This window comes from Oryzias melastigma, linkage group LG13 (assembly GCF_002922805.2).
Source record: "Oryzias melastigma strain HK-1 linkage group LG13, ASM292280v2, whole genome shotgun sequence".
In the NCBI taxonomy this organism is placed as follows: Eukaryota; Metazoa; Chordata; class Actinopteri; order Beloniformes; family Adrianichthyidae; genus Oryzias; species Oryzias melastigma.
In genome coordinates this window covers 11,470,739-11,484,825 of record NC_050524.1, presented here as the reverse complement: position 1 = coordinate 11,484,825, position 14,087 = coordinate 11,470,739, and the positions used below count along the sequence as shown (strand labels likewise).

General features: G+C 37.6%; 1 protein-coding gene across 7 annotated transcripts in view; it reads right to left on the bottom strand.

Moving 5' to 3' along the window:
• Nucleotides 1-14,087, bottom strand: part of pitpnm3 (PITPNM family member 3) — a 115,447-nt gene that overhangs the window by 9,731 nt on the left and 91,629 nt on the right. For all 7 annotated transcript variants that reach the window (XM_036214886.1, XM_036214885.1, XM_036214887.1 and 4 more), the window contains exons 11-13: nt 2,548-2,745; nt 2,264-2,412; nt 895-1,011 (exon numbers count right to left, since the gene is read on the bottom strand). In XM_036214886.1, coding sequence (XP_036070779.1) covers nt 895-1,011; nt 2,264-2,412; nt 2,548-2,745 — 464 coding nt within the window. The remainder of the gene's footprint in view (nt 1-894; nt 1,012-2,263; nt 2,413-2,547; nt 2,746-14,087) is intronic.

Here is a 14,087-nt window from a genome sequence, read left to right as displayed (position 1 = left end):
GCTGAGTTACCGTGACCTGAGAAGCCACTCTAGTGTCACTCTGCTCCAGCAGGTGAGCCGTTTTCCTGTCCCAGAAGGTATTTCTGCACACTCATGTATCAACTTCCAGCCGCTCGGATTGAATTCACAAATACTGACATCATAAAAACATTGACCAAAAAAGAAAAATCCATCAAACCTTCAAATACTGATGTTTTTTCTGGCATTCTGCTGTTTTATTTTTAGATTTATGAAAAGCCGGTTTGTGCTCTTACACGAATACTAAAAAAGCAACCTTGACTATTCTGCATGGCGTTTTTGTGTGCCAGCGCGCTTTCAGAGCCTTGAGGTAAAAGAGTGGGAGGACTTTTTTATGACTTCAGTCACAAGGATTTCTGCTTCTTTCATCGATATATTTTTAGCTCCAGCCAAAGAAAGAGGAATTATTGGCAGACACGGATCATCAAACATTGTGAATATTCAAAGAAGAAAAGTCATTTTTTAGAAAGTGCTGTTTAAAGAACTTTGGTTTCACCTGCAATTTGCAAGATTAATTTGGAAACTTTGAGCCTGCAAATTAAGGTTTTTAATTCAGGACTCCTTCAGTCACGATAAGAATCCTCTTCCTTTCACTCCATCTTCACAGGAAGAGAAACAATCCCAGCTTAATGTGTTTTTGTGCGTGAGCATTTGTCAGAGTGACAGGCACCTTTGAGACAATAACCCATGCTGTGTAATATCCCTCGTGCAAGCCAAAGTGATTTGTTAAAATATTCACAAGTCACTTCGATTACCATCAGTGTCAACAGGAGCTTCTAAATATTGAATGAGAAAAGAGACCTTTCACTTATAATTGATTTTGTAATTACAGCAAACTGGTAAGATTTTTCTTTAAAAACTTTTCATGCTAAATACCCGTAGTTTGACGTGTGTTCTCCTTCGAAGCCATTTCTCGCGTGGGCTGGAAGGAGAGAAAGGAGCCGAGTCCAAGTTGTCCGCTTCCTGAGTCTTCACACAGTCGCATTGCATGAGCTGTCAGGGAACACACAGCAGGTGTTTCGACTTTAAAACCTCCAAACCAGACATCTTTTCATCACACAGCATCTCCCCTCAGCTGAGGCGCCAGAGAGGTAAAAAATGTGATGTGTTGATTTTCTAAAGCTTTCAAAGTAACTTTGGATTAAAATTCATATTTGATCATACTGTGAGAGTGGATTTATAAGAGCATCATGGAAACCACAGCAACACAGAGTTTTAAGGTTACAAGACGGGATTTCATGTGGATAATGGCTTCAAAGAATCCTTGTTTTATCTTTTACACATTTTCTCAATGTCAGGACGCAAATACACAAGCCTGGTACTAAAGCCTTTCTTACCTGACATTAGAGAAACAAAGTCAGTACTTTACTTTTTATCTTTTGAGGGCTATAATCTACAGATCACAATAGGGACTTTCTATGAGCATGCAAACAATTCTTTTGATATTATCTGTCCCAAAAAAAAAAACACCCCATCATCTCTGTAAAAATACTACTCCACTGCTCCATGTGATCAGTTTATGATGTTTTTTCAGTGTCTTAAGTGAAACATTTTTCTGTGAAGTAATGAATATGATCAATTCAACTTTACAGATTATTCAAGTATTTTCATCTCATTTTTCAAAGGTTTAAGTATTGCATAATTGTGTAATTTTACTTATCTTTGCATCCTGGTAATGTTTTCTACAAGTATTATTTTTCCCCAAATTTCAGGGATTATTTCAGTGTTTTGTGTTGTTTTTTTCATGTAAATATTTTTAAAAAATGTTCAGAACTAATCTACATATTTATATGTAGATACATAATGTATAAGGTTGGAAAAAAATGCAAATATTCTGAATAAACCTCAAGTGGTTTAAAGGTCAGGGATCTTAGTTTGCAATGAAATGTCAGATTTATAAAATGAATACAAGAAACATACATAATTCACATTATATATATATATATATATATATATATATATAGTGAAGAATGCAATAAAACATTTAAAACTTAATTAAACAAAGCATAGTTTTTTTATTTATCTTCTGACTGAGAAATCACTTTTGATTTAAGTTATAAATTAAAAATGTTGCTATATCGGATTTATGTTCATCATTTTGCAGCCTAATTAGACCATCTTGATGGTTTGTGTAAATTCATAGTACACTACATTAATTTTGTATTTCCCAGTATTCATTGAACAAAAGCTTTTGCAGAACTTTTTCTTGGAAAAGAAACAGATGCTACCAGTGAAGTTCTCATACCTGCCGCAGAACAAAAGCGGCCACATCAGTTGACTCCCAGTACGAGGCGTGAAACAGGTGAGGCAGAGCCACCGTGGGGAATGCAGTCAGCACGTCGGGGCAGTACAGGGCGTAGTCCAACCTCTTTGACCCCCACCAGCCACTGGAAACTTCAGAAACACAAACAGCCACACGGCAAAAGTCTGGGGTCAGATCCGTAAAACTTCAACCACACAAAGTCTTCCGTTTGAGACAAATGGAAGATGACAGAGTGGCCTTTTCAGCTCAGTGTCCCTCCCACTCACTGTTTGCAATAGTGTTTCCCAGCTGGCTCAGGGAGCAAACTGACATTTCACTTTCCTCACTGGTCACACTGACACTGCGACCTCCACCAACTTCTCTTCCACCTTCAGACTTTGTCTCGCAGGACTGCTGGGAAGCTTTCGGTCCGTGGGATCGCTCGGTCTCCAAAAACACACTCGGATGGCCGTGGATGCTCTCCGCTGGGGGAGAGAAGGACAAATGGACAGGATCAAATGAGGGGAAAGCCTCCGCTTCACAACACAACCAGTCTGAATGGCCAAGATTCTCCTGATAATGTTTGCATATCAACCTACTTTTGTGTTTGCAGAGAAAAATTATGACTTTTGACTCAGTTCGTGTGATTATTGGAAGCTTAAAGCAGAATTTTAATATTCTGGCTCCTGCTGAGAAGTGAACCACTTCTTAAGCATGTTTTTTTTTTTGCACTTCCGTTTCAGCAGGGCTTTTATTATATTTTCAGAGAAACTTGGAAACACCATTGTAACTCTTTCTGTGCACTTGCAAGACATGTGGGCGGTAACGAAGTTACAGAGCCAACAATGAGACTGTTGGTTTCTAAGTAGAGAAAAAAGATACAGGAAGATTAAAAAATTGCATCAGCTGGTAATAAGTGCACCATATAGCAGAAATTTGACTTTTTAAACCTCTTCTTGGTTCGTTTTGATGAGTAAGAGAATATCTTCGAGTTACGTCTGTCAGTCAGAAAAGTGCAATACAAATAAAGTTTGATTTGAATGGAGATTTAACAGTGATTCATTGTTGGCATGCGAGCTGACATCGATGTTGCAAAATTAAAAAAAAGTGTTTCTTTTGTCATCCATAACAATGTGTATTTAAAGAGTCATTTTGAGGGTCTGTAACTGACATCTTGAAAATCACAATTTTATTTCTTATTCAAGTCTAAATTGAGCCATTTTTTCTAGTTTTAATATTTTAAAAATGATTTTCAATTTGGAAAAAAATCTAAACCAGCATCATCTGAATGCAGCAGATGACTGAATTTTAATTTAAAAACTGTTTCACACCCACATGCGTGTGCAACATTTTTTCTAGAGGTCGTATAAAGCTCTCTGCGTGCTGACAAAACACTTCAATAGCACATATAATAGGAGAATTTTAGAGCTTAAATAAGACACAATCTCACTTTCACCCCCATGTAGAGGGTTAAATTACACAAGATAGACAGGGGAACACCATGGGTGAACTTGATCCCTTTAGCTGATTTAAATACAACCTCTACTACGAAAGAATGAAAATCATTTCAAATCAATTCACTTTCTATAAAGAAGAGCCTCATCTTAAACACTTTTCTTATATTGAAAATCAAAACCACTACTTTATAATCATCATGAGAGGGTGTCACCTCTTCCTCACAAACCACTTGTACCTCAGATGAGCTTTAGTATAAGTCTTTAAATGACAGGAATAAAAAATGTCTTCTCCGTAGTGACCTACTTCTGACTTCATGGGAAAAATTAGAGTTTTTGTGTAAAAAGAACAAAGACTATTTCTCTCCTATTTGCAAAATATTTATACAAAAACTCCCTCAAACTGGGGCAATCAATTAACTGAATACATTTATATTTTTTTCAAACCCCGATATGTGAACATGCATAAGTCACCATTGGTGGAGTGTTCACACCCAAACAAAGGACGGCTTGTGTTGAGTGTGTGACTTTTTATATTGTTTTTTTGCATAGCAACAGAAACCGCCTCCGTGAAATGCTCATGCATTTGAAATGTCTTGATATGGTGATAACCCAAAGAGATTTGAAACTCTCCCTGTATGTACACGGTTTGCTTTTCTAGTCTTTATGAGACAAAAATATACAGGTAGATATTGATCTGTGACAGGAGATTTAAATGTACTGCTATCTCCTGTACACTTGCTGACCACTTTATTAGGCACACCTGTCCAATAGCAACTCAATTGAGCATGTAGACAAGATCAAGACGATCTTGTTGGTGCCAGACGGACTGATCCGAGTGTTTCAGAAACTGCTGATCTACTGGGATTTTCACCCACAAACATCTCTAGGATTTCTGACAGAGAATGGTCATAAAAAGAGAAAATATCCATTGAGCTGCAGTTCTGTGGGTCGAAATGTCTTGTTGATGCCAGAGGTCAGAGGAGAATGGACAGAGTGGTTCTAGATGATAGAAAAAACAACAGTAACTCATATAACCTCTGGTTATAAGAGAGATATACAGAAGAGTATGGACGCACAACATGTCCCACCTTGAGGCAGATGGACTCCAGCAACAGAAGATCCCACCGGGTGCCACTTCTGTCAGCTAAGAACAGGAAACTGAGGCTACAATTTCCCCCAGCTCTACCAAATGGTATGCTGCCTGATCTGATGAATGATCATTTCTGCTGCAACATTGGAATAGTAGGGTCAGTATTTGGTATCAACAACATGAAAGCATGGATCCATCCTGGCTTTACTTGTTCAGGCTGCTGGTGGTGGTGTAATGATGTGGAAAATATTTTCCTGGACCACTTTGAGCCATTATTCCAACACCACAGTGTTGTTGCTGATCATGTCCATCCTTTTTCTGACCACAGTGGTCTGGTGGTTACTGCACTGTCATAAAGGCTCAAATGGTGGTGGAAGAAGAGTTTAGCATCATCTGCAGCAACTGTGTAGGGTGTCAACTGTTTGTCAATATGGACCAAACTCTCTGAGGAATTTTCCAGTACCTTGTTGAATCTATGCCACCAAGGATTAATGCAGTTCTGAAGGTAAGGGAGTCCGACCTGCTACTAGCAAGGTATGCCTAATAAAGTGGCCAAGAGTATATACAAATATGAATTGTTGAAGATAATTAACTTTGTTCATAGCATTCCAGGAGAAAAAAAATACAATTTTAAGTAAAATTGGCAAATACTGTATAATGGCTAAAATTCACATTTTCTGGAAGGAATAGGTGGTGGAGGACCCATAAAACAGAAAACCAGGCAAGGAGGCAGAAAAGTTAAACATTTAATGAATAAACGAAACATGACAAAAATATGACAGAGTAGAGCAGATGACCTGAAAATCAGACACTTAAAGGACAATTAACTGAATTGAAGACAGCTGTGGATCATGAACCTGAAACTGTGACTTACAAAAGGAAACCAAAAACATGAACCAGAAAACCAAACTAAACCACAGAATCATTACATTTTGGAGATCTTCATTTAAGGTACATATTATCTATATGAGCTATGTTTGCGGAAAATAGGTTAAATTTCTGATTCATTTATTCCGAACACCAAGTATGTAGGGCAGAGAAAGAGAACATAAATAACCGTTTGTTCAAAAATGTATCCTGAGGGTTTTAAGTCTCAAAAATGCCTCTATGATTTCAGTTTAAAAGATCTTTCGCCGCATTATAAATTTAAAGAGCATCTATAGGATGTTGCGTATCTACGAGTAGGATGGGAGCTTAGAGCCACCTTAAAAAGGATCTACAGTGCATCATTATTAGCGAATTTTGACCTGTTAATTTGGCTTTACTTTAACTACCCAGCAAGTGTAAAGTGGTGTAAAGTAGGCTTCAAAGACACTTTAACTCTACTAGAGCACATGTTAAATTCAAACATAAATTATTCCGTTTCTGTCATTGAATATATTTATCATGAAGGTCATCCGTAATTAGGTGACTTTTTCATAACATCTAACAGAAAATAGGAGGAAACCTGTAGTTTAATGCTATTTTGTCCTCATAATCATTTCCCCACTCTTTGAGTTAAAACATGTAAATTGCTTTTTCTCCTGAGCAGATGTTGCAGGCAGGAAAAAACCAGGCCATCAACATCAAAAGGTAGTTAATAAGCCCTTTCTACCATCATGCAGCAGGTTTTTAGAGCCTTTCGGTGAGATCATTCATTTACAAGTTGGAGAGTATAGGTGACAAAATGTTTTTCCTGTTTGTCACTGAAAAAAGGTTTAAAGTGAAAAAGTCCCACTATTGTCACACACAACTGAAAGTGGCAAAATTTGTTTTCCACATTGGTCTCATCCCTTCAGGGAGTGAGAAGATTCAGTCAGGAACCATATTTAGACGTTACAGTATCTCATTTTATCTGCTGCTTGGGCAGATTGCTGGGTATGCGAAGCATAATAAACATGGAGGAAGCCTTATGTTTGAGATTTGACAGCAATAGGCAATGCGGTAAGTTATTGGATGTATGTGAGGAACATAAAACACTCTGGAGATCCGTTTTTGGTACTTGGAGCATCTTTCACAGCACAAATGTTCTTATCAGCTCCATACTTATTTTTAAAACAGATCTGATCATCAGTAACATCTTCCTCTGCAAATCTACAACCTTCCAAACTGATACCATGAATACTGGAGGGCAAATATACTGTAAAATTATTCATAACACTGACTTCCATCCAGAAAGCTTTAATATCCTATTGTAACAATATTCCAGCGTCTTAATGCATCTTGCATCGTGTTTATGTTCATGAAGAGCATTTCCAACCCTCACCCGCAGGGCTTTTATGGTTAATCTAAGGGATGGGGTGTGCTGCCTTTACACAATTAGAGTTGCTCAGGTTGATTTCTCACCAACCACAACCTAGTATGAGCCACCAAGTCTTCCCTTTAGAGAAATAAGATATAGATTTGTAATTACATTAATTAGTATGTTAAATACAAATATTATTTCGTATAAATAAAACACAAATATAAAGAGAAAATCCATTTTTTTTTAAATATGAAATATTTATAACTTTTGACAGAGGTTAACAGGACTTCCTTTCAAAATAAAAGACATCCTGTGTCATATAGAATCACCTCAAAGCAGCAAATGTAGTAGTATAATAGATAGTGTCATGCCATAGACATGATAAAAATGTATATCTGACAAACTAAAATCAAATAAGAGCTAATAATGTGACACTTACTGTAGTGTTTGAACCATAAGTTGTGTTTAAAATCCTTTCATTTTTTTCAAAAATAGAGAATCTACCTTATAATCCGATGCGCCTTGGTTGTTTTTACCAATCTCTTTTCTGGGCTAAGTGACACTCTAAAATGTATCAACATGATTTAGTTCAACTTTGATAAGAAGCCAAACTGATTGATTAACTGTTGGAGCATAATGGGTACTGTAGTCAGGAGTGATACGTACTGTTCTTCAACTGTTTGTGAATGTGTTGATTGGAGTTTGAGTCCCTCCACTTTCAACAGTCCAGTGTGAACATAATGTTCTAAAAGTATGCTCAAGAATGCCTGTTTAGTGTTTTCCTGAATGCGCCACACAACTTTACAGGTTGGGTTTCTTACTGATCAAACTCTAGAAAGTGGCAAGAACCGTGTTCCAGTAACCTTTGGAAATGGTTCATGTGTGAACAAACCTCACTGTTCTCTCTAGTGTGCTAAAACTAAAATATCAGCTCATATTATCGTAGACCAACACTTGAATGGAATGTGATCAGTAAATTTGTTGCAAATAAGTGGAGACTTCAGTCACAGGTGACCTTGAGCCTGTTTGTTACCAAGTTGCTGCTACTTCCTGTGCTGTTTCAGTGGATACAGCAGGGAAGATAGCTGAGATTTATTGTGAAAAAATGTGTCTACTTGACTGCAAATGTTAATCAGAGCGAATAGTGTCTGGATTGGCCTTTTGTTGGAGAGGATCCTGCTGCGAATTGAAAAACTGATTCTCCACAGTTTTCAATGATTGCATCACATGCATTTGCTTTAACCACAGAGATCAGTATTATGTACCCCACACACAGTGACTGTGTGCGGCCGCCTGCTGCGAATATCTGCAACTGGCAATCATTCTGCATGCACGTGTCAAATCTATCACCCGCTGTAGCGATTGTCGCTCCATGAAACAGCCAGTTCCCTGCAGTTTAACTCGTGGACGGCTGGAACTGGTTATAGAAAAGGCTTTGGATGCATCCGCATGTACGCGTTTGGTTTTTTAAAGGATGAGCAACAGCGGCAGAATACAGATTAACCCTCGCTGAGTCAGACATGAGGGCGAACCAGAGGTGGTTATAATCCCCATGGCTCAAGAGAAGAATGATCTTCATGTGGAAATCCGGAATTTCTCGTTTGCTTATCAGACTTAGGAGTTTGGACAGACTGGAGGGGATTGTTTTTCTATCTTATAAAGAAATGAAGAATTATTGAGAACTTTTTGAGGGAAAATATACTGGTCACACTGTAAACTATGAAGTTGTTTGTGCAAAACCAAAAGCCATCCTGAATTTTTTGTTACTGTAATAAATTAAAACAAATTTTATTTTTTGGTCACGATGAGGGGAAAATCACATTTTTAAACTAATAAATGAAATGCAGAATCCTCTGAAATGTTTTCTAATTTTGTTGAAACAAAAACCTGGTTGCATAACGTAAAGCATACCTGATTGCTAAAATTAACACAAGTTATGATTCCATCCAAGTGAATACTCTATTCTGATTGGTTGCAGGATGTCCATAACGGTCAAAATAGCCAAAATTATAGCCAAAATATCCTATATCACTGCAATGGCCTTAGTACCAGTGATTACAAACCTAAAAAAATGACTAGATTAATGTACTAAATTGGGTTGAAAACTAATTTATTTTGTAAGTGACCATGGTATATGTGGGATAATGGCCTTCAAAGTGCACATTATCAGAAATTAACAGACTTTACTGAAGTGACGGTTCATGCTTCCGGGTCCATTAACTTCTGATAATGCACACTTCTTCTAGCATTATCTCTTACGTATAGAATGCTTGTGTGTGTGGTGGGCAGTATATTCACACTCACGATGAGGTTTTTATATTAACTCCATCTAAAGCTACATTCACAGTGCCCTCATTCAAGCAGTCACTTCTAAAGAAAAGTCCATGTAAAGGCAGGTATGTGTGTTTTGGACTCCAGTATTCAAAACCCTCACATTCATGCACTGTCACATGCAAAATGCTGGCCACTGAACGTGCGTTACAACTTAAAACAGGTCCAAATTTGACCAATCAGGGACTTGGATTTGTTAGTGACGTATAGTTGATATCTGCCTCTATTGCCAACCGTTTGAAGATTAATCATGAGGGAGAAATGAATAATGCAGTTTAGGTGATATCACATCTGTCATATATTGGAATAGAGCGGTAAAAGAAAGAACCTGGGGAAAAATCGCTTCAACATTTCATACCGAGCCTCTTCCAACTGTAGGTGGACATGTGTAAGTAAACAGTAGAAAAAAGATATAGAAGAAGAAGCCACGCCTTTCTCGTCCACCACATGCTGAAAGCGTGTTGAAGAATGCGAGTTTAGCGTGTTCTTGAACTTGGGGTAAGCATATATTAGTACTTTCAATCTTATATCTTGAACATTTTTGGTTTTGCTTATTTTGTTTAATAAATGCAAAGATACATATTTTTTTTAATAAGTTAATCATGACATATAGATGAATAAAAATGTTTAAATAATCTGAAGTAAAATTTTAACAAAAAAATCTAACATATTTGTATTCACTTTTTGATTAATTTGTTTTGTTCGTTATTCAAAACTTGCATGTTAAATTGACTGGATGGCTCAGTTTGCTGCATACAGGACTGATGCATGGGAGACACAGGTTTGATTCCCAGGAGGCGCAATGAGTTTACTCCAGCGTGAGTCCTTGGGCCAAACCCTTCATGCTACTGCCTATTTATGTGGCCACATGCAGGCCCAGAGTCTGGGTGTTCCTGTGCCGGTCCCCAGCCTGAATAAAATACAGGGTTGCGTCAGGAAGGGCTTCTGGCATAAAACTCTCTGCCAAACCAAGTGTGCAGATCGGTGAGAACTGATTTGCTGTGGTGACCCCTGATGGGATGTGCTTACAAAGGTGAACAACTTAAAATTTGCATTTCAAATTGTGACAGTAACTTCCTCAATATAAATGTGCTGTTTACTAGATTATTGCAGTTAGTCCACAACAGATGGACTGAATGTGAGCAGGCAGCTGTCTCTCGGTAAATGAAATCAAACTTTCCACCAATTCCAAGCTCGAGCCAAATAGAAATGAAAAATTCATAAATGCATTTTTTGAAGAAAAACAATATTGATCTGTCTCTTTTCTTTCAAACTTCAGCCCAACTTTCTCTTATGAAATTAGCAAAGACGGGCTAAATTTTTAAATAGTTTGACAAAAAATTTCCATTCACCTCCCTAAGTAAATTGTAACAACTGGTAATAATTGCTTTTGTTTACAGAAGTTGGAAACAGCTTCAGGGGTTTACACTACTGTTATCTGCTCTACATTGAAGAGCACACAAAGGAAGAAGATTCCTGCTATTTTTCTTTTCAAATTTAGCATCCAGAAGTTAATAAACTCCTCCAAGGACACAATTTAACCAATCAGTGGCTTTCAGGTTAAAGGCTTTCTTTCAAGATCAACTCTGTAAAAACTCTTTTAATTAATACTAAGTGATCATTTCTTAAGGTAGCAGTCACTGATTTAGACAACTTTTCTTAGAAAACAGACTAAATTTGTGACATTATTGGGTTTTAGACATGTTCTATTATGCTCCGATTTTCTTTAAAAACCTCCATACATAACACATTCAAGGTAATTTTAGCATAAAATGTATTTAACCCTAAGATCCATTTAATTACCAATTACAGCAATAGTGTCTTAACAGAATGCTTGATCAGTCACATGGATGGCCAATCACATCAACAGTCTCTGCAATCTGTCTTCACTATTGAACCCTGCCCAGTCCTCTCCGAGGAGCCTAATTATCTTCCAGTCTCTGAAGAATTTGGACAGCTCTGTCTTTCTTTCACAACACAATGAACGCGGAGAAGAAAAGAGATTACTCTGACACAGGGAGATGGAGGGGAGGCCACCAAACCGTTTCATGAAACAGATACGAAAATTCAAAAGATTTTTGGGCACGGAGGGAAAAAAAAAAAAAGAAATCTCGGGGGCATCTTTGAAAATGGGTTTAAAATAGACCCCAAAATGAGAAGAAAAGAGGAGACATGTCCACAAACAAATTTCAGTAAGTGGCTGGTTTTTGGTTACAAAGTCAGTTGATGACATGAGTGGGACCAAAGCCCTGATAGGGATAATTTCAGAATGAATTTTAACCATGCTTGCAGGAAGAAAGACTATATTCACCATTCTTTCAAAATTGCATTAGAGCACCATTAGCAAGCTATTTGAATTTGATGGACAGTGTTTGCTGATTGAAAGGGAGAGCTGCTGATCTGATGTCCTTCCAGTAGACATTCAAAGACTAAACCAAGTGTTTTTTTTAATATTGTCAAACATTATGTGCACTTTGCTTATAAATCTGCAAATGCTATGAGAAAAGCATGGGTGAAAGTGAACCACAATTTTAACTGTGTGGTTGATTAATTTATGAATGAGAGATTTCATCTGTTACATGATGTAAATATGTTGCAATGATACTGTGAGACTATTAGCAAGTGTTTAAATTTGTTTACATAAGGAATTACACTTGAATTTAGAGATTTTTAAAGACCCACTAAGATCATCTTTTGATCAATTGTTAAAGTGTTCCCAGTGCTCTTTTAAAAATGATTATGTCATTCAAGCCAAAATAAAAAAAAAAGTGTTATTTTCTGCAAAGCAGCTGTAATTTATCAGAAACTCACATCTGGAATTGTGGGTGGGACTGGCTTTAGATCAGCGTGTTACAAACCAACACAAGGGGTAACACGTAATAGGTAAATGCTATGAATAAAATAACTGACTATAAATCAGTCAGAGAGAGAAAAAAAAAAAAAAAACATGATAGACTTTTTGATGTTTTTAGCAAATCAAAAATAAATAAAGAATTTTGCCACTAAATGACTTTTTTCATAGTCTCCCCTGCTGATGGATAATACTATAATTCTGTGTGTGTTGCATGTTGGGGACGAGAATATTTCCCACAGGACACTCAATGGAAATCAATAGCAAAGGGCCTATTTTCTCTTTATTAGCAGCATTCATCATCAGGAAAACAGCTTCACTGTTGACAGGCGTTGATGTCAAAGGAGTGGGATTTTATTGGCTCTCTGTGCCGTCGTACCGACAAATGATGACATTACAGAGCAGGAAATGGGTAGCGTGCGCCTCTGTTCCGTCTGTGTGTCTAACCGTCAATTGTTTTTAATTCTTTAGAGTAGGAAAGCTCAATCAACAGAGCTGCCGTGTAGACCCGGAAACCCGACGAAGCTGCAAGCCTTCACTCCGCGACAGCGTTAACACTCCATCAGCTTCATCAGTAGTGCCGGCTCTGAGAGACATCAAATATTCTTCTTCATAAGTGGCTGAACATGATTTAATTTGTTAAAGAAAATTACCAACAGGTTGGGCATCTAAATTACGCAGGTAAACGAGATATGAGTCACATTTTCTGTACACAGGAGTCTCAGAGGAGAAAAACAAGAGTCTCTGTGGTGAAACCACAAACAGTGTCTGAGGCTGATGCGTCAAACATCTAAAGTTTCTAAAATACATCCGTATAAAAATGATCTAATAAAAAAACTTGTGGGAATTGCTTCCAGGCATTTAAGATTTCAATTTAGCCGTATTAAAATTTAAATAGTGATCGGTGCATAAGTGAGCAGTAAGTCCCAGTCATGTAAAATGACCTGGAGGTTTTAAAACACATCAGCCTAATAAATGATCGACACAGTCTGAATGTGACAGTTGATCGGTGTATACATCTCAAACCCTAACAATAACATGCTTCATCATAAAGCCCTCAGCTGGGAGAGAAGCTGTCACCCTTACAGCACGCATAAAAAAAAACATGCATCAGTTTCTGTCTTCACATCCAGACACAAATGATTATAACTTTGAGGTGTAAACAGGAGATTTCCAGAAAATCTCCACATGAGCCGTCAAGCTCAGAGCTGTGTCAGCGATGTCACACTCTGATCATTTTTTGTTATAAAAGCGTTCCCAGGGGTCTGTTAATTATGATTATGCTGTTTTAGCCAAAATCAATAAACCTGTGTCGATTTTTTAGGACATAGCTTCTCCAGAGTGGTAGGGTGGCATTAAAAATGTGCCTGTTAGTTGCACTTGTTGCAACTAAGGAGTAAGCCTGTCCTCATTTCCCATCATCCAAATGTTTACATTCTGTCTCGCTAGCTTACAGACCCTCACAACACCAACCTAGCATTACCAGCAGAGAAATATCGGATCTATCCAGTCAGATGGCAGCTCAGACGAGGAAAATAAAGATGTACGGGGGGCTATTTGTCTGCAAGTGGATGCATCAGAATGGGAGTTTATCCAGACTTTTTTTTTTTTTATTCTTCGATCGGATGTTAAAGTTGAGCAAACAGGTTGAAACCCAGATGCAGGAAGGACTCAAAACATGGCTGAAATGGGTTCTAGAATATTTAGTGAAGCAAGAGTTAGACAAAAACTCAGAACAAGACCTTAAAGACGCTGCGACTCAGAACACAAAAGGACAGTTCCTTAAATACTGAAACAAATGGGATAACTCAAAAAAGCTGCAGCCGTCTCCTGAAGAACCCAGGAGGTAGGGACCACAGGAGTAGTCAGAGCAG